General features: G+C 41.7%; 1 protein-coding gene across 1 annotated transcript in view; it reads left to right on the forward strand.

The window, feature by feature from the left end:
* The first annotated feature begins 3,023 nt into the window (after positions 1 to 3,023).
* The window catches only part of huwe1 (HECT, UBA and WWE domain containing E3 ubiquitin protein ligase 1), a 36,150-nt gene continuing 11,577 nt past the window's right edge, over positions 3,024 to 27,596 (forward strand). Inside the window, 63 exon segments of the mRNA XM_034695619.1 lie at positions 3,024 to 3,096; positions 6,629 to 6,678; positions 6,869 to 6,938; positions 7,218 to 7,316; positions 8,083 to 8,289; positions 8,413 to 8,565; positions 8,663 to 8,725; positions 9,034 to 9,111; positions 9,215 to 9,262; positions 9,351 to 9,519; positions 9,603 to 9,703; positions 9,806 to 9,956; positions 10,065 to 10,192; positions 10,289 to 10,429; positions 10,562 to 10,667; positions 10,820 to 10,927; positions 11,009 to 11,110; positions 11,275 to 11,355; positions 11,505 to 11,611; positions 12,209 to 12,386; positions 12,474 to 12,565; positions 12,869 to 13,071; positions 13,230 to 13,284; positions 13,416 to 13,443; positions 13,446 to 13,508; positions 13,511 to 13,590; positions 13,778 to 14,023; positions 14,114 to 14,247; positions 14,329 to 14,441; positions 14,533 to 14,712; positions 14,796 to 15,012; positions 15,106 to 15,228; positions 15,350 to 15,587; positions 16,018 to 16,201; positions 16,309 to 16,367; positions 17,044 to 17,166; positions 17,255 to 17,350; positions 17,460 to 17,729; positions 17,939 to 18,038; positions 18,041 to 18,090; positions 18,210 to 18,337; positions 18,454 to 18,535; positions 19,032 to 19,208; positions 19,319 to 19,861; positions 20,002 to 20,197; positions 20,324 to 20,491; positions 20,603 to 20,751; positions 20,840 to 20,906; positions 21,046 to 21,269; positions 21,381 to 21,592; positions 21,710 to 21,892; positions 22,325 to 22,395; positions 22,398 to 22,496; positions 22,602 to 22,741; positions 24,067 to 24,142; positions 24,401 to 24,499; positions 24,909 to 25,036; positions 25,121 to 25,280; positions 25,572 to 25,800; positions 25,924 to 26,102; positions 26,444 to 26,533; positions 27,108 to 27,268; positions 27,372 to 27,414. Coding sequence (XP_034551510.1) covers positions 6,894 to 6,938; positions 7,218 to 7,316; positions 8,083 to 8,289; positions 8,413 to 8,565; positions 8,663 to 8,725; positions 9,034 to 9,111; positions 9,215 to 9,262; positions 9,351 to 9,519; positions 9,603 to 9,703; positions 9,806 to 9,956; positions 10,065 to 10,192; positions 10,289 to 10,429; positions 10,562 to 10,667; positions 10,820 to 10,927; positions 11,009 to 11,110; positions 11,275 to 11,355; positions 11,505 to 11,611; positions 12,209 to 12,386; positions 12,474 to 12,565; positions 12,869 to 13,071; positions 13,230 to 13,284; positions 13,416 to 13,443; positions 13,446 to 13,508; positions 13,511 to 13,590; positions 13,778 to 14,023; positions 14,114 to 14,247; positions 14,329 to 14,441; positions 14,533 to 14,712; positions 14,796 to 15,012; positions 15,106 to 15,228; positions 15,350 to 15,587; positions 16,018 to 16,201; positions 16,309 to 16,367; positions 17,044 to 17,166; positions 17,255 to 17,350; positions 17,460 to 17,729; positions 17,939 to 18,038; positions 18,041 to 18,090; positions 18,210 to 18,337; positions 18,454 to 18,535; positions 19,032 to 19,208; positions 19,319 to 19,861; positions 20,002 to 20,197; positions 20,324 to 20,491; positions 20,603 to 20,751; positions 20,840 to 20,906; positions 21,046 to 21,269; positions 21,381 to 21,592; positions 21,710 to 21,892; positions 22,325 to 22,395; positions 22,398 to 22,496; positions 22,602 to 22,741; positions 24,067 to 24,142; positions 24,401 to 24,499; positions 24,909 to 25,036; positions 25,121 to 25,280; positions 25,572 to 25,800; positions 25,924 to 26,102; positions 26,444 to 26,533; positions 27,108 to 27,268; positions 27,372 to 27,414 — 8,323 coding nt within the window. The 5' untranslated portion in view covers positions 3,024 to 3,096; positions 6,629 to 6,678; positions 6,869 to 6,893.

Genomic DNA, 27,596 nt, shown 5'->3' on the forward strand with positions numbered 1-27,596 from the left:
TTTCTATAGCCTGATGAGTGAGTTGAGTGCTTCCGTGTGAGAGTCCTGGTGAAGCTGGAAATACCAGTTACCAGGAGCTGTGCACTCCTCCAGATGAAAACGCAGTGGCGTTGTTTTCCTCGGAGTACCCTGGGTAAACGCAGCAGCAGGTAATCTCGCGAGATTCAAACCGCCCTACCACTCGCTAGTGCAAGATGGAGAAGCAGATGTAACACGCATTCGAGGTAAGCAAAAATACTTATTCCATGGTTTTGACAGGGGTTTGGACTAACTCATGGCTACGCTGTCCCTCTCTAACAATTACTAACGGTGATTCGAGCCGGTCGCTTGGATCCAAAACCATAGAACTGGTGTCTTTTTAAGGGTAAAGTACGGATCTTATGATGTGTAAACCGCCATTTTTAATTTAGCCATGATCCTCCTGATAGAGCATTGTGTGTGGAGCTCTCTCTGCTAGCTCGTTAGCTCGCGCTGAACCTACAAACATAAATGTAACACACAGACACAGACTCACTGTGAGGGTCTGTTAGCCTCTGTACAATACAACTACGAGACACAGCAGTCACCTCGTCCTCTGGCTTACCTTACACACTTTAGTCAAAAAAGGATCGAGAACAGGTGAGCGTTTAAATGTGTGTCAAGTTGCAGATTTGACTTTTGGTAATCTGCTAACGTTAGCCATCAAAGCTGTATTGGAGCCGAACTCACTAACGTTAGCATAACTGCTAGTAAACCTTGCTAACGTCATCTAACTATCTTTAAACTTTTTTAATGTAAGAGCTGACTCATACTGAATCTCCACAGAGTAACGTTGGATAGCTAACTTATAATAACATCGTCTAACAAACCGAATACTTTAACTTATAAGGGTCGTTTTCTGATTCACAACACCTCAGTGGGAAGTGTTAACGTTCATGCTTTGTTGTTGGATTATTCTGTGCATGTTGTATTACTTAAGATGTGTCTGAATATTTATTATGAGAAAGGAAGCTTTATATTGTTTGATGGGATTCTAACGATAACTGCTAATATTCAATGTATCTAACAGTCATTGTTAGCATGTAACGTCAGGGGTCCCTCCATGTGAACAACCAAACTTCTTTATTTTAAACATAAGAAAGCAAAAGTAAATCCTGGACATGTTCCCATCACTGCTCACATTCTCAATCACTTACCATAGTGAGGACACTATATCAGGAGGAGAGCACTTGATGCAAAATAAGCTGGACATTGTATCGATTTTCTGTAGCACCTGCTAATTAATTATATGAAATGTAAATGTCTATGTGTCCAAAACTCGGGGAATGTGATCACGATTTCTTTGTGGTGACATGATCTCAGTGGTGAAAAAAGTACACAGCTTCCTTACTTAAGTCAAAGTATAGATCCTCCAGGTCAAATATTACTCCAATACAAGTGAAAGTTGCTCGTCAAATTATTACTTGAGTTAAAGTATTGAAGTACTTGCTTTTAAAAATACTTAAGTGTTCAAAGTACTTTTTAAAATATCTAAAAATGTTGCATTTTCAAAATACATAGGTGCAGTCAAGACATAAGAGTACATTCTGTTACATTCTGTTTATTTAGAAACCATTACTTGAAATCTCTAAAAACTACCATGGAATAAAAACAGCAACTAAGTTACTCCAAGCACAGATAACTTAGTTTGAAATGTTCTTCTGGAATTAAACAAATGTTACGTAGCTCAACACGATTTCTCAGGTTGGACAGTGAATGTTTGTATGTTTGAGCAGAGTGGGAAACAGGGAGAACATTTGAAACGATACGTATCATTCTTCATTTCAAAAACCTCTAACACGGGCTGAATATATGGACATGTGTGCTCAGGTGGAGAATTATAGCCATCATTACCACCTCTACAAACACATTTACTGTCTTAGGGATCTGATTTCAGAAAAGAGATTCATGAGCTGACGTCAATGCTAAAATATTGAGTAACTAGAGCATTGATAGAAATGTAGTGGAGTAAAAAGTACAATAATTGTCTCATAAATGTAGTGGAGTAAAAGTAATAAGTTCCCCTCTAAAATAATACTCAAGTAAAGTACAGATACTCAAAATATGTACTTAAGTACAGTACTGAAGTAAATTGACTTTGCTATTGTCCACCACTGGCGAGGACTCTATATCAGGAGGAGAGCACTGCAAAATAAGCTGGACATAGTATCGATTTTCTGTTGCACCTGCTTATTAATTATATAAAATGTAAATGTCTATATATCCGAAACAGGAAAAAAGGGAATGTGATCACGATTTTTTTTTTGTGGTGACATGATCTTATTTTTGATTTCACCACAGCACCTCATGAGTCAGGGATAGTGCCTACACTCAGGATGTCTGTCTTGAATAAAGCAGTGCTGATGTTTGTTGTTTAAATTAGATTTGATTGTGTAAGCCACATCATCCATAGGCATTACTGAAACAAGTGTCAGCTGAGAAGTCGTCCCCTTAGATATCTTTTTTTTTTTGGAGGGATGGGGTTCTAGTCCATGCACCTGTTAAAATGTGTTCCATTTATTCGCATCCTTAAATAAAGTATTAAAGGAGCATATGCCAAATGTTCGTCAAAAAAGACTTGAGACTTTGAATGGTATGTGTAAAGCAACAGAGGTCTGACAGAGAAACATACTGTATACTGGATCACACTTTGCAGTTTGTAGGAGGCCACTCAGACCACAAGATATAGGTGGGTTCGGGGTGGCATTTGGAAGTATTGCTGTCAGAGCGAGCCCAACAGGTTTCTGTTTGAACATCAGGGAAAAGTCTTGCGTTCAACAACAACTATAACTGATCACAAACAAAGAAGCCCTTACAGAGTTCTGCTTCTCTCCTCCATACATGTTGGTTAGCGCAGTCCCACTATTTCTGAGTATAGTTGGATTGGAAGTTGCATTTAGGAGTTATACTTCTCTGTAGCTTTGGCCTGTGTGAAACCTGAAGTCACGGTGTATTGTCTTTCATTTTGGTCAAGAAACTTGTTTGATTTGATTGTTGTGTGTTTGCATATAGTTAAAAGAGACTGCAGAGCCAACCAAGGATGAGAGTGGGGGAACTATTGAACCAAAGCAGTTTCTGGTATGTACAGCCAACCCATTTCCCACATTGACTAAAGGGTACAATCATTTGCCATCACTACTTGTTGTCAATCTTGCAAATTAACCAGTATATATGCTCAATATTAACCCCCTTTAAATGAACAATAACAAGGAGAATAAAGGACTTTCTGTTTTTTCTGCATTTGTAGTGAAACAAGGCCTATCAAGACTGTTTCCTCCAGTAAAAAAAACAAGCAGGAACTCTTTACATTGCATATTAAGATAAACAATTAAAGTGAAATTATTATTCAGGTCTAATTCGGTCATTCAGAAGAAGATTGGATAATTTACTGAATTTTCACCTGTCAGCTGTAGTTAATCTCAGTTTATTCAAAGGAGCTCTGTGGAACAGGGCTTTTGCAGCTCTTAACATCAGAGATGAGAGGCTGGCACGCTGCAGGGGACTTTTAAAAATGAAACACAATATTTAAGAGTAATAATGGTTGACTGTGGTATTCCATTTTGTCCAGGAAATGATTCTCAAATGCTTTTCCAAAAAATGTTTATGATATTGAAAACTTGTCTTGACAAAACATTTTTTTTATAAATCCTGACTGGTAGGAGTAATGTCTTACTTTTAAAAATATGAAAAATGAATTAATACAAACCATGTACGTCACTGCAATTCAGTTTTGCACATCTGTCAATACACAAGACAGCGTCAATATTTGTGACAGGCAAATATATGCTAACATTACTGCATCATTGCTTACAACATGCAGAAGTTATGATGATCCAAATAAGTCGTGGTTACATTCAATTAGTTCTCACTTGTCTAAAGATGTCTTTTTTAAAAGAATTCACACAAGTAAACTTGAATGAAATTCATTTGAAATTGAAGAAGTATTTTATGTGGAAAAACTTCTCAAGTTGTCTTATCAGATAAGAAAACATAAAGCTAAAACACTGACCAAACTTCCCACAATATGTGCCTCAGTCTTTGATGCGGATGGAAAATTCCACAGGATGGCCATATCCTTCCAGATATTCTAATTGTGAGAACAGTTGCTTGACATTTGGAGGGTTATTCACATTTTTCTAGACAATGCAGTGAATCTCATATGGTTTACTGTTTTGGAAGTTGTGCCTCGGTTTTGATGGGATGTACGGCAGTAATTATGATGCCAGAGTTGCGAGATGATTGCTTTTTACACTATCATAATGTGGACCAGTGTTTCCTTTAAAAAGTACAATAGACACATTTCACTAAACTGTTTACTGTACTCTATATTACAATTTTAGCCAATTGAAGTGATATGATCAACCAAATAGATGTCCTTAAATTGGGAAAACGTCAACCACGTCTACCTGAAATTATCAATTTAGTGTAAATCTAAATCTGTAACCAAATCTGAAGTATGAGAAACCCAGATTAAAAGTCTGGAGGAGGAGGGTAAGGTTCCCTGCATCCCTTAGTGATTTTTTGCAAGTTTCAGTGGTGAAAATTTTGAAGGATTGCAAGCATGATATCAAATTTCCAGGACTGTGCTTTTCCAAAGTGATCCAAATTCAAACCTGGTCTGATTAGGATGTGTTTGCAGCCTAATTCACCCAATTATCAATTTCAGGTACTTTGACATATATATATATATATATATATATATATGCATTTGGCTAACTTGATACAATGCCGATGCTTCTGTGAAGTACTTAAGCATATTTATGCATTCTGTTTCGATGTATGATGAGCAACTGTTCAGCTGCATGTGTCACAGTTATGGTATGTAGATCTTGAGTTTGCATATTTATAATATTAATGGTCGTTTCCAGTTCAGAGTGTCAGTTTTAGGGACTTGGATTAATCGTATATGTAAGGACTAAAGACTACATTTAATGTGTAGGGGGGGATGTATTCTACAGCGGGCCAATTGCCCTTTATTCACATGCTCTGCATCGATAAACAGTGGCTACTCATTGCCTGCCGTAACGTTATTCACTTTTTGCACACTACCCAGAGTCATGATGACTGTGCCAACAGCTAGTGCCTCTGTGCTATGGAAACAGGCGCGGATACTGTGAAAAAATACAACAGCGAATGGATGAACATACTTGAATACCGAGCCGGTAGCCTGTAGTCAATTTGCCCGAGCGTAAACTGAAAACAAAACTCGCAGTGTCACGATAGACTCGTCAACTCGACAATGATTCAGCGAGTTATTTTGCGTTTCTGCTCCCCAACTAACGACAGCTAGCTCGCTAGCTAGCGCGTGCCACGAAAGTCTAGCTTGGGGAACCAGGACCAGAAGCTTCGCAAAGTAACGATACCTGGCTTCAGGTATTTGACACCCTTCCTTCTTACCATTGCTGGACGTCGACTGGTGTTTACAGTTTCGTTTTTACCGAAAGCTGGGATGCTGCTTCAGTGGGGAGTGCTGGGCTTCTTTTGCGGCCTGCGCAGCCCCGACCTAAATTAGTTCAGAGTCAGGTCAGGACAGCATGGTGGATCTGTGAGACCTGGACTGACAGCTCTGGTACAGATGCCTAAATCTGCTTGATTTTGGGGTTAGCTATACGGTAGGCGTTTAGTCGATTACAACCGTAACTCATCGGGCCATGGCAGGCTTTTTTGGTGTTTGGTGGTTTTCACTTGCTTTGAAGTATTTGAAGAACAGACCATCTGCTAACGTTACCGGTAGCTTTCTGTTAGCTGGTCATGAGGCTAACGTCAACTCCGTAGCGAACGTTAGCGGAATAATTCTGTAGTCCTTTGAGCTCTCTACCTCGTCTTATTTTGTCTTTATCTTATCAAGAAGCAAACGATTGTCTTCTGTGATTAGCAGCTGCTATCCAACATGTTTACAGTGACGGTTATAGGAGGTAAATAACGTTCTGCTGTTAGCAAGGTTGACGTTAGCTTGTTGGCTAGGTAAGTATAACTTTACCTGTCAGCATCTAGTCACTTAAGCTCATGATGAAGACGCATACGCCGTGTTAGCAGTATGTTTCTGTACATTTATCACTTGAATCACAAGTGAGTTGAACATGAGAAAAATGATTTAGGCCATCAAAAAGGGCCCAACCTGATTTAATTAACTTTGTGTCGTATGTTGCTAGCTCGCCGCTGGCTAACGCTCAGCCTTGGTCTGCTTTGTGATGATCAGTCCTCTTTAAAATGACCCGAAACAAACTTGGTATCACCATTATCCCCTCCACCAACGACTATACACAAACAGTGTGGGCTGATTTCTATTTCCAAGGAGATAACCTTTGTCAAATGCTGTTGCTTACGAGTGCTTTGTCCGAATATGAGAAATCATGGTGTGTTGGATTTTGTGTAACAGCATTCTCAAATCTATCTTTTCTTTTAGATTTGACTAAGATGCAGCTTGTTGTGAATTTGATGTTTTCAAATCAAATGGATTTTTTACAACTCAATCACAGAATCACCTCCCGTTTTTGGCATTTCTTGAGATTGCTATATTGTAAGATTCTGGGAATACATTTGTAAAACTCAGTTTGTTTTTTGCCATGTGAGGCAATGTTGCTCATTTGTTTTGTCCTTCATTTTGCAGGTAAAATGACTGGAAAATGCTGTTGAGTGGGTATTGCCAAGTTATTTTGTGTAAGTACATTATCAGCAGTGAAGTGAAGCATTTTTATCCTGTACAGTTGCTGTTTAGGATATGTAGCTGTACAAAATGCAATACTTACTTAGTCTCTTTTATTAATCATCAATCTAAGTACATTTGTGTAACAACACATTGAAATGCATTATGACCTGTTCCCTGATGAAAATCCAAATTTCTCAACAGGAGCAACAAATAGAGATTATCGACAATGAAGGTCGACAGAAGCAAGTTAAAGAAAACACCGACGGAAGCTGTGAGTTTGAATAATCCTTGCTTTGTGATCATTCTTGACCACACTGGGATACCAAGCTGTTGCTTTAATTATAGCAGGGGTGCAAACGTGGAATGCACTTTGGCTCCTACACAAGACAGAAATATGGTCAATGGGTTTCCCCCTACCAAGAGTTAAGAGAGGAAATGCAAATTTGAACACTGGCATGTCACAGCATAGCGAAAGCATGTTATACTGTGATAAGAAGAGTAGGTGGCGTCTTGCTTCTCTAACCCTTTTGTTTGTCATCTGAACCTGTAGCCTGCGGACTGCAGGATACTTATCGAGAAGCTCAAGGCATGCAGTGATGAGCAGCTGCTGGTTGAGCTCCAGCACATCAAGACCTGGAATATTGGCAAGGTAAGTTCATGAGAAAAGAACATGTGAACCAATTCCAATTGACGTACTACTGTGCTGCATCATCATTAATAAACACATGTTGATCAGGAATGCTGTGTTATAATTTTGTGACATTGCAAATAAGCAATCACAGCAAACATTTAAAGCAACAACAAAAATATTTGAACATAGTCTAATCTGACTGAGCAGGCTGAAGAGACAATTTATTTACTTTGTTTCAACCCAGTAAAACTGTTATTAGTCTCCTGCTCAATGCGGCAGAATTCATATTTTAGATATTTTCCCATACATGTATCTCACAACATAATGAGCATAAAATATGAAGAAGTGATTGTGGCTCAATTATACTTTCTCTTAACCAGTGGCCATTCACATGCAGCTGTAGTACAAATAATTAGGGCAACTCAATTCATTAAATAGAACGTAGTGTTTCACTGCTGTAAGAATCAGCACCTTACTTGACAGAGTGCAGAAAGCTGACAAGAACCAGTACAAAATCCTGTTTTGATTCCCTCTTGAATGTGAACAGGTTAATAGCATTCAAATATCACCATAAGGTAAAAACTATCATGTATGTGTTATGGCATTTCACATCAGTTTTACTGCAGGAAATTTGTCATATACTTTGTTCTGATTTGCCATCATCCACGTCACAAGTGTTTTCACATTCAGGAAGCAGTTCCGTATGTATTTGAGAAAAATAGATACGTGTTTAAAACTTTCATTTGTTTGGTCTATAAAGTAACGTTTTATTTTATTTTTATAGTGTGAGCTTTACCACTGGGTTGATCTGCTGGACCGCTTTGATGGCATTCTGTGCGATGCAGGCCAGACAGTGGAGAACATGTCATGGCTGCTGGTGTGTGACCGTCCAGACAACAGCCAGCTCAAAGCCCTGCTTCTGGCAGTGCTCAACTTCACAGCCTTGCTCATTGAGTATAGCTTCTCTAGGCACCTCTACAGCTCCATAGAGGTAGGCACGAACTTAGAGTACTCTCCATCACTGCGCTGAAATACTGGACAGTACATATGTCACAGAGGTAAAATATGAAGCAGCTCACTAACTTCTCTTTTATCTATCACTTCCCCCTTACAGCACTTAACCACCTTGTTAGCGTCATGTGACATGCAGGTGGTCCTGTCTGTGCTGAACCTGCTCTATGTGTTCAGTAAACGTTCCAACTACATCACAAGACTGGGATCCGACAAAAGGACTCCTCTACTGGCCCGCCTGCAACACCTAGCCGAGGTCTAGTGAATGCAATTTTTCCTCCCCTCCTGCTATTATCCAGCTGTCCCTCAAGTGAAAGAGCTTTATTGTTTACTTGTTTTGTTCTCTTTTGTAGAGCTGGGGAGGAAAAGAGAATGGCTTTGGTCTAGCGGAGTGCTGCAGGGATCTGCCAATGGGGGTAAGAATTTCTGATGTTCACCGACTACGGCTGTGAGACTATTGTCTGATTTTCTGTGGCACTAGTAGTATGTTCTTGGAATAGGATGCACAAAATGGTACCAGGCCAAAGTCGACTTACATGACACCTCAGAATCAAACAGGCTATAGAAACATAATGAGATCAAGAACAAGTATACCCCCATATGTGTCATAAATGTGTTAAAAGTGTGAATAAGTCTTATTTAACCAGCTTTTAAATGGAAACAATATCTAGTGATTCTTAAACTATCTTTTCTTATCATGGTGCTGCTGTTGGTACATGAGCAGAAGTACCCCCCCAGTGCCACCACACTGCACTTTGAGTTTTATGCGGAACCAGGCCCTGAGGTCAAAGTAGAGAGAAAGGTACAGTCAAATACATTTTTCTCTGTAGTTACGTTGTAATGAACATATATTCATGTGTATGGCTTTGGCTAATCTTTATTGAACTCTTCTTTTTTCCCTGCAGACAAGTAGTAACACACTACACTATATTCACATCGAGCAGCTTGACAAGGTAGAGTTGGTTTTGTGTCAGTGGATAGTTAATCATAATTATGATACCTTGGGTTTTCTGCATTCATATGGTGCTCTGTGTCTCTCAGATTTCAGAGAGCCCATCTGAGATCATGGAGTCGCTGACAGTGATGTACAACATCCCTAAAGACAAGCAAACCCTGCTGTTCACACACATTCGACTGGCCCATGGTTTCTCAAATCATAAGAAGAGGTTGCAAGCTGTGCAGGCTCGACTGCATGCAATTTCTATACTGGGTTAGTAGAAGCCTTCTCCCAAATATTCAATGTGAGAGAATTCTTCACGTCTTCATCCCTGACTTTTTTGTCTTTGTTTGCAGTGTATTCAAATGCACTCCAAGAGTCAGCCAACAGTATTCTGTACAATGGCTTGATAGAGGAGCTTGTGGATGTATTACAAATTACAGACAAACAGCTTGTGGTAAGAATGTTTTGTGGTTACATTATTACACTTTTTGTTTGTCCTGCACAAACATTATTTCTTTATTTGTAAAATTGATTGTGTATGATTTTTGTTCTTCAGGATATCAAGGCAGCCTCTTTGCGCACTTTAACTTCGATTGTCCATTTGGAGAGGACGCCTAAGCTTTCAAACATCATCGACTGCACCGGCACTGCCTCCTACCATGGGTTTCTGCCTGTGTTGGTGCGAAACTGTATACAGGCAATGATAGGTATGAATCCATCCAAAACTTTTTTATCTAACTTGAGGTGTAATGTATGGGAAAAAGGGGCAGTTGTAACTAAAGCTTATCTCTTAACTTTTGACTTGTGTTTTCTAGATCCACTGATGGAGCCCTACCCACACCAATTTGCCACTGCACTCTTCTCATTCCTCTACCACTTGGCTAGCTATGATGCTGGAGGGGAAGCCCTAGTCTCCTGTGGCATGATGGAAGCCCTCTTAAAGGTACTTCTTGACTTTGCCTAGATACCATTACTTATGTTTACTTGTTTGTTTGTTCAATGACTCACATCTGTGCTGTTATTATCCTTGACTTGATAGGTGATCAAGTTTCTGGGGGATGAGCAGGACCAGATCACCTTTGTGACACGAGCAGTGCGAGTTGTGGATCTCATCACCAACCTCGACATGGCTGCCTTTCAGTCCCACAGCGGCCTTTCCATTTTCATTTGCAGGCTGGAGGTTATTATGCACTTTTTATTTCCCTGTTGTTGTCATTATTGCCTTTTGCTATAGTCAGAGACACTTTAACCAAACTCACTGGACTCACTCTCTTTCTACTCTCCTTTCCTTTGTATATTATTTTATACGTAGCATGAGGTGGACCTGTCAAGGAAAGAGTGCCCTTTTGTCATCAAGCCAAAGATTCAGAGGCCTAGTGCAGCTGTGGAGTCTGAAGACATGGACACAGACATGGAGAGTAAGTCACCATTAGTGAGACCAATAATAAGTACAGATTACTGTCTATACGCCAAGCTTAACATTTAAACTCTGGTATATTTGTCAGTATTGTCAAGTTATAAAGAATATCACAGCTTTCTGGTTCATTTCCTGCATTCTGTATTCTCACAGTGTCAGAAGTTGCCATGGAAAGCAGCCCCGGACCGTCCACATCCTCTGGTTCCAGACCAGAGGCGGACCATCGAGCACAGAGCAGCACTCCTAACACGCCTCGTGCAGGTATGTTCAGCAAACATGCAAAGAAACACAAAACTCGTCTTGACTTCACTCCATCATTAATACAACTCTGTGACTACCCAGGTATGCAGTGTATCCCTCAGCGGGCAGCTCTGTTGAAATCGATGCTAAATTTCTTGAAGAAAGCCATCCAGGACCCTGCCTTTTCTGATGGAATCCGTCATGGTGAGACATCAGCATCCTCTCACCTGTACTTCACATAAACTTAAGATGCAGGAGATATACCAAGCTTCTGTTAAACAGATTTAGGATTTATTGCATTAAAATCTATGCATTTAGTTGTGTAAATATTTGATGTTAATGTATATGCATTCTTTTTCCCTCTCAAGTAATGGATGGGTCCTTGCCTACCTCACTCAAGCACATCATCAGTAATGCAGAGTACTATGGCCCTTCACTGTTCCTCTTAGGTGAGTTCCAAGTAGTCCTTTAAAAAAGTCTTTCAAGTCGTTTTTGACTGAGTAACCGTTGAATTTTTTTTTGTAATGTGGCCTTGACTTTCTTATCAACCTTTATTTTTCTTTCTCCCCTGCTCTTTTTTCTTTTTTGGGGTTTATAGCAACAGAGGTTGTGACGGTGTTCGTGTTCCAGGAGCCATCCCTGCTCTCATCCCTGCAGGATAATGGTCTCACTGATGTCATGCTGCATGCCCTTCTTATCAAAGACGTGAGTGTCCAGCACAGCTCTAATTTTTTTTTTTTTGCTTGTTCCTCAGACTCTGTTACGCTTGTTTTTTAAACGCATGTCTGAACAAAGGTGGACAGTCAAACACAGGGTTCCCTTGCGTCCTGGAAAACAGTAAATACAGTTGACCAGGTTTCCATTCATTGAAAACACCTGGGAAATGAAATAGTGTAAGGGTGCAATGCACTGCTGTCATAGCAGCTTAATTGTCCCTTTTGAAATGTACTGGAAAATTATCTCTAGAAAAGAGTGAGAACCCTGTCAAGACACATTGCTGTTCACACTGGTGTCCAACACACACCTAGTCCCCGCTAGAAGGTCAAAGCCCTGTGCATGATGATTATGTCTTTATATCACCAGACAAGTGATAGATTTGTTTTGCATGGGCTAGGTTAGGAAACACACGTTCTTCACGTGCACTCCGTCAATGTACACTAGTGCTCCTCTGTCTTCTTTTTCTATCCTTGGAGCACGGTTTATCGTCCCGTGATGTCATTGTTGTATCTGTGTAATTAATTGCTGAAGGTTATTAAGTTCAGTTTCTGCTTAACAAACAAGCACCTTTATTCTCATTGCAAGGTTCCTGCTACCCGTGAGGTGTTGGGTTCCCTCCCAAACGTGTTCAGTGCCCTGTGCTTGAATGCAAGAGGCCTGCACTCCTTCGTTCAGTGCCAGCCCTTTGAGCGCCTCTTCAAAGTGCTTTTGTCTCCTGACTACCTGCCTGCCATGCGACGGCGACGCAGCTCTGACCCACTGGGTGAGTTGGGCTGTATGCACTCTATAATTCAGAACTTTCCCTGTGGAACATTCTCAAGTGAATGACATGTTCTGTGTTTGACTTCAGGTGACACTGCTTCTAACTTGGGGAGTGCAGTGGATGAGCTCATGAGGCACCAGCCCACTTTGAAGACGGATGCTACTACTGCCATTATCAAGGTAATCTACCAAGGTTTTCGATCACTTGCTCTTAGAGCTGGGGTTGGTAGTCAGATTTAGATACACTTTTTGTTATACTGGTTAAAATGATCTTTATGTCCTGATGGCAATCAATACATAATGTGTTCTGAAAAAAAGCTGCTATCTACAGCTGGAGTAAACCTGGGAAAACACCAACCAATCCCTGCCATTGGGAAATGCTAGATTCAAATTCATGCTAGTTTTCCGTGACTACCAAGCCCTAGCTTTGAAAGTTTATTCACCTGATCTTTCAGGATAATTAAAGCTGTGTTCTTGTTATAGTTACTGGAGGAGATCTGCAACTTGGGTCGAGCCCCAGAGTACATCTGTCAGAAACCATCAATCCAGAAAGCAGATGGCACTGTGGCGGTGCCGCCAGCACGCTCAAGCCACGCTGCTGAAGAAGCGTCCAGTGAGGATGAAGAGGAAGAAGAGGCCCTCCACACGTTCAGCCAGCAGCAGGGGGAACCAGAGAGCAACAGACAGTCAGTTCCACTTGAACTGTATGACGCTGAGTTCATAACACAATAGACTAGGACAATCAGTCATTATACAATTTTGTTTTTATTTTTCAAGCCAATAAACTCAGTGTCAGATATTGTAGTTTGTGGTCATAATTTTGATGATGTTTGAATTCTTGCAGGGTGGTGGGAACTGAAGAGCGGATCCCCTTCCATTAATGGATACATTTGAATGTGGTGAGATATCATTCTTTAATAGTCTTAGTAGTGTTTTGCATATGTTGTGACAGACGTGAAGCTTTGGGAAGGTAATCACCTCATGTTTCAGTTCAACCTTTTATTTTTTTTGATGCACATGTTTTTTTCAGATGAAGTTTGTGGAATCTATCCTGAGCAACACACAACAGACGACCACTGTCAGGAGTTTGTGAACCAGAAGGGTCTGCTGCCTCTGGTTTCTATTCTGGCCTGCCCAACTTGCCCATAGATTTCCCCACCTCTGCTGCCTGCCAGGCTGTGGCTGGTGTCTGCAAGTCAATACTGGTGAGCACAAAATAAAAATCACTAACAAGATTTTGTTCTTATTCCTTAGGGAGAGGGCACATTGAAATGATTTAATCAGAGACTACATTGTAATCTTCACTCACTTAGCACCTTGATGACAAAAGGCAAAACAAACATTACTTTTTACTTGAATGATAAATGGCTTTCCCCCTCAATACATCTTTAGACTCTCTCACATGAGCCTAAAGTACTCCAGGAGGGACTGTGCCAACTGGACAGTATCCTGACTTCTCTGGAGCCACTTCACCGACCAATTGAGATGCCCGGTGGGTCTGTGCTTCTCCGAGAGCTCGCTAACGCTGGACATGTCACCGACGCCACGCTGTCAGCCCGGGCCACACCACTGCTCCACGCTCTCACTGCAGCCCATGCCTACATCCTCATGTTTGTGCACACCTGCAGAGTAGGACAGGTAAATATGGATGTTTTAGATAACCAAAATATCACTCACACAAAGCTTATCTCTCTTATAATACAAAATGTATACTTCTTCTAATCACAGAGTGAGATCAGAGCTATCTCAGTCAACCAGTGGGGCTCCCAGCTTGGCTTGAGTGTTCTCAACAAGCTCAGCCAGCTGTACTGCTCTCTGGTGTGGGAGAGCACTGTGCTGCTGTCCCTTTGCACACCTAACAGGTACATTTCTTGTCCTTCCCTCTCATTTTAACCTGTGGACAGCTTTGACCCATCTTAACACCTGTCATCTGTGCCCTACAGTCTGCCTCCAGGTTGTGAATTTGGCCAGGCAGACATGCAGAAACTGGTACCCAAAGAAGAGAAACCATCCAGCAGCACTGCAACAACAGCAGCCTCTGGCTCCAGGAAAACTGGTAATACTGCAGTTTATATTTGCTTATTGAAAACTAGTATGTACCTGGAACACACTACTCAACTACCACATCATCTTCCTATATCTAGCAGAGTCTGAGGCAGTGACTGTGGATTCATCTGCTGGTGGACTTTTGGAAGGCATGGGTCTAGATGGGGACACCTTGGCTCCCATGGAGACGGACGAACCCACTGCATCAGATCCAAAGGCTAAGTCCAAACTCACTCCAGCTATGGCCACACGCATAAAGCAGATAAAACCGCTCCTCTCTGGTAAGTTGATTTCTATGACAGTTATGTTTTATTGAAGTGTTCTGGATTCATTCTTCCTCACTAACCTTCTTGTGTATTTCTAGCCTCATCTCGACTAGGTAGAGCTCTGGCTGAGCTCTTTGGCCTGCTTGTGAAGCTGTGTGTTGGCTCCCCAGTGCGTCAACGCCGCTCACACCATGCCACAAGCACAGGCACAACCCCAACGCCTGCTGCCAGGGCCACTGCTTCTGCACTCACAAAGCTCCTAACTAAGGGTCTGAGTTGGCAGCCCCCACCTTACACCCCCACCCCTCGGTTTAGGTATAAGAAGATGACCTGTACCTTGTGCCATTGTTAAGATATAAGATTTGCATTGCACTGCAGAGGTTTCATGGACTATTTCTTTCATTACAGGCTGACCTTCTTTATCTGCTCTGTGGGCTTCACGTCTCCCATGCTGTTTGACGAGAGGAAGTACCCATACCACCTCATGTTGCAAAAGTTCTTCTGCTCTGGAGGTCATGACGCCTTATTTGAGTGAGTTTCTTTCAAAAGTAGTTACACACCATAAGAACAACCGCATATGATCTTCAAAGCACTGTATGTACGCAAACATATGTCAAACAGAAGGTTTATTGGTTGTTTTGCCTTTGTGCAGGACATTTAACTGGGCCCTGTCGATGGGTGGGAAGGTGCCTGTGTCTGAGGGTCTGGAGCATACTGATCTACCAGATGGAACTGGGGAGTTTTTGGATGCCTGGTTGATGCTAGTGGAGAAGATGGTGAACCCAAGCACAGTGCTGGACTCACCCCATTCCCTGCCAGCCAAGATGCCCGGAGTCACTCCCACCATGCCCCAGTTCAGTGCCCTACGGTTTCTTATTGTCACCCAAAAGGTCAGTATCGGCTAACTATAGAATTAAAAAAGAATCAAAAAGTGCCTTCGAATAAAACTTGTGGGCTCGGTTTGAGATGGTGAAAGTCAGGTGTACATTACAGGGGGCATCCAAGTGGCTGAATTTGTGAGAACAGTTGGCAGGCAAATGAGAAAAAGATTGGAACACAGCCTTTCAAGATTCCTTTCTACTCTTCTTTTTTTGTTGTTGCAAAGAATGGTTCTCTGTTTTTGTTGCAGCATTTTAAGAATGAAACTTCCATGATCAGAACTTTTAAAAGTCCTGCTAAACTGGGCCCTATTGAATTGTGTCATACTGTTAAAGCATTAAGGTCTTAAAAATGTTTCCCTGTCCAAGCATCAGGTTGGTGGATTTATGAATCTAATTTGTTGTGTTCTTGAAATTTAATACAATTTGTTCTTTTCTCCAGGCTGCATTCAGCTGCATCCGCAACTTGTGGAATAGGAAGCCGCTGAAGGTGTATGGAGGCCGGATGGCTGAATCCATGCTGGCCATCCTCTGTCACATTCTGAGAGGAGAACCTGTAATACAGGAGCGCCTGGCCAAGGAGAGAGAGGGCACAGTACGTCCGGAAGAAGAGGCAGCCCCCACTGGTCCTTTGGGACCCACTGTTGCCCCCCGGAGCATCTACAACAGCTGGAGAGGCACCAGCACCGGCCGGGCCAACAGCTGGAGTACCCAGCAGCAGGATCAGCTGAAGATTCAACTAATTCAACCCCTCGCCGTGAGCCCCAGGTGAACCAGGCTCAGCTAACACAGGTATGTGGGAAAGTTCCTTGACTGCCCTGTGGCAAGACAGTTGTTTCTTTTTGTTACTCTCAGACCAACTTGTAAATGTTTACATCTTTTTTTTTTTTTCCATTTAATTGTGTGATGATATTTTTGGATTTCTGCTTTCCAGCGATGGTTTGTTCCTTCAGCCTTCGCCGTAAATTCAGCGTCCTTTACCAAAACTGTAACAGGTTGTCACAGTACAGATTAACCGTGTGATTGTATATCAGGGTCCCATATAAGCAAGCAAGCAAAAAAACTGTTCTGTGTTTAACATTGTTCCTTCCACCAATTGTGCATGTACTGAATCCTGAGCCACCGTTTGTTTTATGGCAGGAAAGACACAGAGGGAGAGAGGGGCATGCACAGGTCCGCCAGCAGCTGCTCCAGCAGGTATAAGAGCCATCAGGGAAATGAGAAGAAGTTAAGAAAATATGGCGAGAGAGAGCAAGGGATAGAAAGAGGTTTGAGTACTTGGACTGATATGATAGGAAGGGAAGAGAGGAACACTGGTCAAGTTTGTGAGACTTCTCCTGAACATTTATTACATCTTTCAGTTGTTGTCATTATCAGTTTTGTGATGATTAATTTTATTTGCCTTTTGTCCCTCAAACCATCTCTGTGTAATTCTTTTCACAACTCATCTTTTTTTGTCATCTTTCAGCTGATGGATATGGGTTTCTCAAGAGAGCATGCCATGGAGGCCCTGCTGAACACCAGCACCATGGAGCAGGCCACTGAGTACCTACTTACTCACCCTCCACCGCTTCTTGGAGGAGCAGTGAGAGTAAGGATTCATAAACAGAAACACAAAATGAATACCTCTCCTTTATTCAAACTCAGAAATCTAACACTGTTGCCCTTACTTCATTTAGGACTTGACTATGTCTGAAGAGGATCAGATGATGAGGGCCATCGCCATGTCACTCGGGCAAGAGGTCAGCATGGAGCAACGCTCCGACTCACCTGAGGTGTGTCCTCCTCACTGCTCAAAACTGGACTAAACAAATAGAAACAACATAAATTAGAATGTACAGTTTGGATGAGTAGCTGTTGAGATTATTTGTTTCTCCGCTTCAGGAAGCCGCACGCCGACGGGAGGAAGAGGACAGGAGAGCAAGGGAGCGGGCAGAGGAGGAGGAGGCCCGCTGCTTGGAGCGCTTCATGGAGGCCGAGCCTCTGGACCCCAAGGAGCTGCATACCTTCACTGACTCCATGCTGCCTGGCTGCTTCCACCTTCTCGATGAGCTTCCTGACACAGTCTACCGTCTCTGTGACCTGCTGATGACTGCCATTAAAAGGAGTGGTCCAGAGTACAGAGATCTTCTTCTTGGTCAGGTTGTCCACCAGGTCAGTGATGATGCATTAACTACTAGCTTTAAATACCCAATTAACACTATCTTGAAATCAAACAGTTTAGTAGCTATTACGTATTTTTGTGATTTATCCCTCATTAGATTGGGCTGCGAGAACAACATTACAAATGGTGATTTGAATGCTAATAGAAACAGAAGCACAGCATTATTGTATCAGCCTGATTGTGTCCATGTTGTGTGTAGGTGTGGGACGCAGCAGACGTGCTGATCAGGGCAGCTGAGCCCCTGACTACTAGTGACACAAAGACGGTGTCTGAGTGGACCAGACAGATGGCCACTCTGCCCAGGCCTCCAAGCTGGCTACACGGATTCTGCTGCTTACATTGCTCTTTGAGGTACCAGTAATACACAAATCGAAAGTTTTAGCCTTAAGATATAAACTTGTGGATGAATTTGCATCCAAATACTGCCAGTGGTAATTTTTCACATCCTGATTTGTTTTTCTTCTTTGTAGGAACTGAAGCTGTTTGGTGCCAGAGTGGTGCAAAACAGTGGGATCCTTGAATTGCTCATTAAGCTGCTTGAGGTTGTGCAGCCCTGTCTGCAGGCAGCTAAAGAACAGAAAGACATCCAGACACCAAAGTAAGTTGTGCCAAGCCTTATGAAATTTCCGCTACTTAAATTTGTTGTACTTTCTTTTTTATCTTGATACCCCTTAGGCTACAACAACAATGACTGACTTTTTTTCCTTTCTGCAGATGGATCACGCCAGTGCTGTTGATCATTGACTTCTATGAGAAGATGGCAGTCTCCTCAAAGCGTAGGGAACAAATGAACAAGGTAAGAGACAACTTAGAAACAAATCTGCATACACAGATTACAATAGTAAAATCACATACTGAATACTAAGACTAAATTACACATGTGAATAATCAGAAATGTACTGTGGGTTGTAAAGTCAAAAGATAAAGGTTGGAAGAGAGTAAAAACCAGACACTTTCATGAAGCCAAATTTACTCACTTTGCCATATTCCCCCAGTCTTAATGCTGGTTGCGCTCTTATTTAATTTTTCCTCTTATCCATGTTAGTTTCTGGAATAAGATGACCTTGATAGAAAGATGCATGTTTTGGCTACTTGGTATATATGAAGTGGGGGGAAAAACGCACAACCTTAAAACATGATTACATATATATATATAACACTGACAAGTTGATCCGGTTTTGTTTTGTATATCTTGTCAGGCATTATTGAATAAACTGCTTGTGTTACATTCATTGGGGTTATTTTTGGCACCTGCTATGTAAAATTAATGAGCTCTCTTTATCTCCTTTTAGTATCTGCAGCCCAATGGGAATAACTGGCGATGGTTTGATGATCGCTCAGGCCGTTGGTGCAGTTATAGTGCATCAAACAACAGCACTATTGACTCAGCATGGAGGGCTGGGGAGAGCAGTGTCCGCTTCACAGCTGGTCGTCGGAGATACACTGTGCAGTTTAACACCATGGTGCAGGTAAACAAACACTGAAGCATCTTACTGTTCTCCCAGAGCAGAACTATAACAATTCAAAACTTATAATCAACCGTTGTGGGTTGTTGAATTAACACTGATTCTTCTGACAGGTAAATGAAGAGACAGGAAACAGGAGGCCAGTGATGTTGACTGTTCAGAGAGTTCCTCGCCTGCCAAAACCTGCCAAGACTGGTAGCATCACTGACTCTGAGAGAGAAGAGGGAGACAGGAGCAAAGTGGAGGAGACTCACACCGACTTGGACTCGGTGTCTGCAGTGGAGATGAGTGCTCCAAAGGATGATTCCACCCCGGTGAAGGAGACCACAACAGGCCCCTCGTCCACTCTGGATCCTGACAGCGCAGACATTGTAGTTGAGGGCCTGACTGAGGACATGACCACCGTTCTTATCCGTGCATGTGTCAGCATGATTAGTGTTCCTGTGGACCCAGACACCCTCCATGCCACATTGCGTCTCTGTTTGCGCCTAACACGCAATCACCACTATGCCATGATGTTTGCTGAGCTAAAGAGCACTCGGATGATTCTGGGGTTGACGCAGAGCTCAGGCTTCAATGGCTTCACCCCGCTGGTCACTCTGCTGTTCAGACACATCATTGAAGACCCGGCAACGCTGCGGCACACCATGGAAAAGGTCAGTGTCTGGTCTCATCATGTTTTGCAATCGCTCACAGTTTATGAAGACACTTTCAGACTAAAAGTGTCACTTAATACATAAAAATACAGTTTTGTTAATTAATTAATTTATTAATTTCCCTAAAATCTGTTACAAAGGTGGTGAGGTCAGCGGTGACCAGTGGAGCTGGAAGCACCACCTCAGGAGTGGTGTCAGGCAGCCTTGGTTCCAGAGAAATCAACTACATCCTTCGAGTCCTGGGACCTGCAGCTTGCCGTAACCCCGAATGCTTTGCTGAAACAGCAAGCAATTGTGTCCGCATTGCACTGCCTGCACCTCGGGGAGCTGGCACAGGTGAGTGTGCAGGCTTTTCTAAGTAGATGAAGTACCGTTGATCAGACAGCAACAGCAGCTAGAAAAAGTATTTCCTTATGTCTAAATATTTGTAACCCTAAGCTCATATGTAATCTTTATCTCTAGCATCTGATGATGAGTTTGAGAACCTTCGGATTAAGGGTCCCAATGCAGTGCAGCTCGTCAAGACCACTCCTCTAAAACTGTCACCTCTACCACCCATCCCTGATACCATCAAAGAGGTCATCTACGACATGCTCAATGCGCTGGCCGCCTACCATGCTCCCGAAGAACGTAAGTCATTTCAATAAACTCCTGACAGCCATCTATGTCAAGGCTGTGTGTGTGTGATTTCAATCAAAATAGCTGAGTGCAAAATAGAGTGCATTTTTTTGTGTGTGACAGCTGAGCGTCCAGAAGAGCGTGCAGCAGCCGTGCCTGGTGGTCAAGACCTGTGCCAGATACTGCAGGACGTTGGTGATGACGTTTACCAGCAGTACAGACTCACCCGACAGGGCAGTGACTTTGACTCCCAGTCTGCATTCCATATCAATGTGAGTGACAAACACAAAGTGTGCAGTTTCCAAACATGTCATGCGTCATTTCTGTAGTTAGAAATTAAACCATCTCTCTTGTCCTCAGACTCAAGTGTTTGCTGCCGATGGAGCTGTAGCGGAGTCTTCCCAGTCTGGCACACCGCAAGGTGAAGGTGGGACTGATTGCTGTTAATGTTGATGTTTGAGTCGATTATTTCATTCAAAATAGATTTGAGTTCTTAGATGACCTGCCATACCAGTACGGGTTCTGTATATTAACTGTGAATGACTATGCTATCTAAACTTCTTCAGCCTCCACACCAGAAGAGATGCGTGAGGAGAAAAAAGAACAGGAAGGAGAGAAGAGTACCAGCTCAGAGGAGAGTAAAGCATCTAAGGTGAAGGCAAGCAAGCCTCTAATGCCTACCTCCACCATCCTGAGACTGCTGGCTGAACTTGTGCGCTCCTACGTGGGCATTGCTACATTAATCGCCTCCTACTGCTACACTGCCGGACAGTCTGAGCTGATTAAGGAGGTTGGTAGTTAACCAAAATCTTGTTAAAATTGTACACCTCTGTATTATTTCACTTCTCTCACTGTAGCTGTTTTCCTCCTAACTTGTCTGGACCTCCCTGTATCCTAACAGGACTGCAGTGTTCTTGCCTTTGTGCTCGACCACCTACTGCCCCATACCCAGAATTCAGAGGACAAGGACACTCCAGCTTTGGCACGCCTCTTCCTGGCCAGCCTTGCAGCTGCTGGCACTGGCACTGATGCTCAGGTGGCCCTAGTCAATGAGGTTAAGGCGGCCCTTAGTAGAGCACTGGCAATGACAGAAGGTGCAGAGAAACATGCCAGGTAGGAGCATTCAAAATATGAACCAATCTCTGTTTGAAGCTTTACCCATGAACTGAATGATCGTTACATAAATCCCTTCAATGTTGTACTCTTCATTCTCACCAATCTATTTGACAGGCTTCAGGCAGTGATGTGCATAATTAGCACCATCATGGAGTCCTGTCCCTCAACATCCAGTTTCTACAGCACAGCAGCAGCCAAGACTCAACATAACGGCATGAACAACATCATCAGGCTCTTTCTCAAGAAAGGTCTGGTCAATGACCTGGCTCGTGTGCCCCACAGCTTGGATTTGTCCAGGTAAAATAGTGCTCCATATTTGTTCAATGCAGCAAAAAAACAAACACTGTGGATTGTTTTTGGAAATGAAAGTTGGGTTTTACAGTTGGTGTTACTTAATAAACTGTGTAACCATAAGGTGTAATGAGTTCCTAGCAGTGCATTCTTAGAACATATGTAAAGCCTGAGCATTTTAAATCATCCAAAATAAAAGAGAGTAATGAATCAATAGAACTGCAAAGAATGCTGCAAGCTTATATTGATGCAGACCTTGAATGAAATGCTCTGACTGCATATGTTTTGAGTATTGCCGCCACAGATTGCAGTGTTGAAACATGGTTGACAATACACAGTATTTATAATTTGATTTCAAGTAGGCTTAATAAAAATAATTTCACAAGATCAAATCTGTTAAAAATGACCCATTGTTCTTCATTTGATTCATTGGTTTAGTCCCAACATGGCCAACACAGTGAATGCTGCCCTAAAGCCGCTGGAGACTCTGTCCCGCATTGTTAACCAGCCAGCAGTCTGTTTGGAGGCAAAGGAGGCTCCAGCAAGAACAAGACTGAACATGACCCAGTGGGTACTGCCAGAGACAGCAACAGCAACACTCAGGACCAAGGTAAGAGCATGTCAGTTAGAGATCGAGGTCAAGATGAGATACTTCAAAACCCTAGATTTGGTGATAATGCATATTCCTTGTACTGATGTGCTGCATCTTTTACAGGAGAGTCTGGAGAGGCAGAGCCAGTGGAGGGTAATCATAGGGTGCAGGGAACAGACAGCGACTTGATGGATGGAGAGACGGAGGGAGACACAGTAGTCATTGCTGGTCAGCCAGAGGTTCTCAGCACACAGGCTATGCAGGTGATTGACATTTTATTACACATAATACTTGCTTTAAATTTGGTGTAGAATCAATCAGACTCAATCAGACTTTATTTATAAAGCGCTTTTCATACAATGGCATTGTAACACAAAGTGCTGTACATAAAAAAACCAACCTAAATTAGAATAAATTAAGAGAAAGATCCCACCCCCAGCCCTGACCCAAACCCACCCCACAATGCTAAGGTTAAGAACACAACATATGGAACAATAGTAATAAAAACAATAAAATACCAAATAAAAATGTTGCTGAACGAACTGAGGAAACGCTCTCATGATATCTGAATGAGGAAACACTGGAGTTAAAATAGGATTTTAAAACTCAACACAGGAAATTAAAATCACCAAAATAAAATTAATTTCTAAGATAATAAAACACTAAAATATTAAACCATTAAAAGAAAATAAGATGCTATACTTAAAATAAATAAATAAGTACATAAATAAATAAAGTAGAACAAAAGTGACTACAATTTGAACTGGATAATAAATAGATAAATAAAACTGTTAAGAATAAAACTCAGTTAAAAGCGAGACTAAAAAGGTTTGTCTTGAGTTTGCTTTTAAAGATATTTATGCACTTTTGATACCTTTTGTGTCAACTAAAAAAAAAGTGCTGGGTCCTATGCACCAATATACCAGTGTAATATGCAGAGGGAGGTATTTTATTGTGTTAATGTATTGTAATCAGAGGATGGTGCTCCAAGAATCAAGGGTGCACTTCAGTGCAAAAAGCATGCTAGATGCATAGTGAGATTGATCAGTCTATTAGCCCAACTTTTAGAAAGTGTTTCTCCCTCAACAGAAAACATTAGTATACTATGATTAAGTAAAGAAACCTAAATGAGCACTGGTATGATTGAAAAGACTCCTGGATTTAATAGAACAAGTGACAAGCAGAAGGGGTGGCATAAATTTTTGGCAGGCGGTGGGTCTTTCCGTATCTCACTGCTATCAGTGCTGCTGTAGGCTGTGCTCAACTACACTACAAGGTAGCTGGCTGGGTGGTAATAACAGATGGAATTCAGATAAGAACAGGCAGAACACAGGCACACAGTATAAATCTTTTTCTCCTCTGGGACCCCCCCCCCCAAAAAAAATTTTTTTAATTAATTAATTAAATAAACCCAGACTGTGACTTAGATACCATTGCTTGTATTCCTGATTTTACGGTAAAAGATGTTTCATCACGTCATGTTTATCACCTTAAATGAGTTGCGTATAATTGGAATTATATAAATCAGTTGTCTTCATTATGCCACATTATCTCTCTCTGACTTGTGTTTGGTATCCTGTGTTTGTAGGTGGAGAATGAGCTTGTGGATCTCATTGATGAGCTCCTGGAAAGAGATGCTGGCACAGTCAACAGCACAATTATAGGTAAGCCAATGGATTTATTTGGGAATAGACAGTTTGGGTGATGGTAAAAAGGTGGGAATAGTTTAAAGTTATTGTTTGCACAACCAATGAAACTCGGTGAGAAAGTTGCTGGACACAAAAAAAAGAAAAGAAAAGAAAGTACAAGTGGAATAACGACATCCTTTCCATTTTATATTTGATCCCAGCGCACAGGCGCTCCTTGTATTGCTAACAGACAAAGAAAGAAGGGATGTATAACTTCTGTGTTGTTTCAATTAGTGGGACGGAGCGGTGAAGATGAATCACAGGAGGATGTTTTGATGGATGAGGCCCCCTCTAATATTAGCCAGGCATCAACTCTGCAGGCCAACCGAGAAGGTAAGACCCTTAAATATTATAACCCCCTTTCCCCTGAATACTTTCCCAGATCTTTTTCAGAATCAGAAATCAGAAATACTTTATTTATCCTGGGGAGGGCAATTTGGTCATTACAGATCTCTAATAAACAGTATGTAAGAAAGTCAAAATATTAATAGAAGGAATAAAATAAGATATAATATACAAATCAAATAAAGATCAAATAAAATAAAGTATAAACAGATGCACAGAATAGTTAGAAATTATCTTTGTACAAAAGTGCTGGGAATGAAGGAGATATATACATGGATGATAAGTGGCAGGGATATTGCACAGTGTATATAGTTGTACGTTTATTGCACAGTATAGGTTATTTTTCAGTGATCACTGTATTAACTTTAAATAACTCTGTGATCCTTTTCCCTTTCAGACTCCATGAACATCCTAGAACCAGAGGATGAGGAGCACACACAAGAGGAAGATTCAAGTGGCAGCAACGATGACGAAGACAGCCAGGATGAAGAGGAGGAGGAAGAAGAAGAGGAGGAAGAGGATCAGGTATAAATGAATACAAAAAGGATCAGCAAACAAATCTTGAAGTATCTTGTCCTGTTAGACTCACAGTTGCTACTTTCATACAAGGATGATGAAGAGGGAGATGAGGATGATGATGACGAAGGTTCTGAAATGGAGTTGGATGAGGACTTCCCCGACATCAATGCTGCTCCACACATCCGCTTCGAAAGGTTTGACAGGGATGATGACCTCATCATAGAGTTCGACAACATGTTCTCCAACAATGGTGAGCAGGACTATAAATGTGTAATATTTTCAGGTCAGACTTAATGTTTGATTGTTTCAATCACTGATTGTTGATAAATGATAGGTTCACTCTTCCTTTAAAAAGACTGGTGTCAGTTATGAAACAAATGGGAGGGTACCCCTACTCAAAGTAGCTCTTCTCAGTTAAATTGAGTTTCCATCAAATAAAAAAGAAAGTGATTTTCTTTAACTTTTAAAAAAACATTCCTTGGGGTTGTGCCAGAGCTGTTCCCCTAATGCCTGCTACCATTTTCTGTTGTTTTTCCATCAGCTGACATCCCTCCCTCCCCAGGCAACATCCCCAGCTCCCACCCACTGATGGTGCGCCACGCCGACCACGGTTCCCTCACTCTAGGTGTGGCAGGCACCAGCAGTCGCCTGGCACAAGGCATGGGTCGCAGCCAGCGAACACTCCGTCAGCTCACTGCCAACAGCGGACACACAATCCATGTCCACTACCCTGGGAACCGCCAGCCCAACCCTCCACTCATCTTGCAAAGGTGAATTCATATTTATTTCATGAGGGTTGCATCACATTTTTTCTGCAAAATCTGCTTAACTGCTATTTTTTTAAACCAATTATGCTAATTAAAGAGTGTGCCCTTCATATTCTCCTATTTCAGATTGTTGGGCCCCAGTGCTGCTGCAGACATTTTACAGCTGTCCAGCTCTCTGCCTCTGCAATCTCGTGGTCGTGCCCGTCTTTTGGTTGGAAATGAGGATGTGCACATCATTGCTCGTTCTGACGATGAGTTGTTGGACGACTTTTTCCATGAGCAGAGCAGTACAGGGGGACAAGCAGGTGGGGATTACTATTGGTTGTCTTTAACACTTACAATTAATTGATATCATTTTTGAAGAAAACAGCAGCATCATTGCTTACGATATTTACAATCCCAGGTAACTTAAGGTTATAAGTTATGTACAGAATGGTTTTATACTTCATTTTTATAATGTGCATGGTAATCAGAACAGACAGTTGAAGAGATGTTAATTACCTTTTCATTAGTAAGGTTGAGCAAGAAAATTATGAAGCACAATTTGCTGCATCCATACATTGTCTTTGACGGAAACATTTTGGTTTAGTTTTTATCTTTAATAATCTTAAAATATAAACATGATTGTTTTTTTGGCTCTTTCTAGGAACCCTCTCTAGTATTCCCACTGCCTTAACTCGATGGACGGATGAGTGTAAAGTGCTGGATGCTGAGAGTATGCATGACTGTGTAGCAGGTAAGTTCGTTTTTAACTTGAGACTTGTTTCACTGAAAGTAAATATGCCCTTTTTTATGATTGCGAAGTGTTTAGAAGTAGTCTTTATTTTTTAGTTTTTGACTGCAGAACTTCATTAGTTTAACCACATATGGATTGACCATGATTGCATCTTGTTTGGAGATGCAAACTTGCCATCATTTGTTTGTTGTTAATATAGTTCTTTTGTACCCGGATTCTGTTTGACAAGCTGTGTGACCATGTATTTAATCTGTAGTTCAGTGTCCAGGCATTTTGTGCTTTTTTAATTAAACACTTGAAAATACTTGATGAAATGTACAAAGTCTGGGGATGTTGTAAGAACTGGACACTGACAATCAAAGAATGTCATTAAAGGGAGGAGAATTGCAGTGTCATCTGTAGCATCTTTGTATTTGTTCGGCATCTTTGTTCCCATCCATGTTAAAATGAACAGGAGACAGCCCTTATCAGTGTCATAGGTTACATTTGCAAATCTATGAATTATAATTTGTGACTTGTTGCGACTTTCAACCTTAAAGCCTCAACTAATTCTTAAATCTGTTTCTTCTTTTAGTGGTGAAGGTGCCTATCCTGCAGCATCTGGAGAGCCTGAGGGATGAGGAACTAGAAGAGCGTAGGGAGAAGCGAAGGAGACAGCTAGCTGAGGAGGAGGAGTCAAAGCAGAATGAACGGAGGGCCTCTGGTGCCGAACAGGCCAGGGAGCAGAGCCTGCAGGTTTGTCAATAACATGCTTGTAGTCTGTTGAGAAGAAATAATATACAAACATAGACGTGCACACACTTTATTCGTCTACTAATGTCTACTGTTTTTTCTGTAGGGTTCTGGATTGGGAACAGTCAATGGAACAGAGAACACTGCAGGTACTGAAAATGGTGTGGTTCAAGTTTCTATTTATGTTGAATTATTTTCAGGAATGGGCCTTTCTCACAAGAGGATTTCAACAAGCAGTGCGTGCTGTGGGATGAGGTAGTAGTTTGTATAGTTTTAGGATCACACCAGATCTGGGAGATAACTATACAGTCTACTGTCTTTCTTATGGCAA

The sequence above is a fragment of the Notolabrus celidotus genome, chromosome 11, assembly GCF_009762535.1.
Source record: "Notolabrus celidotus isolate fNotCel1 chromosome 11, fNotCel1.pri, whole genome shotgun sequence".
Lineage (NCBI taxonomy): Eukaryota > Metazoa > Chordata > Actinopteri > Labriformes > Labridae > Notolabrus > Notolabrus celidotus.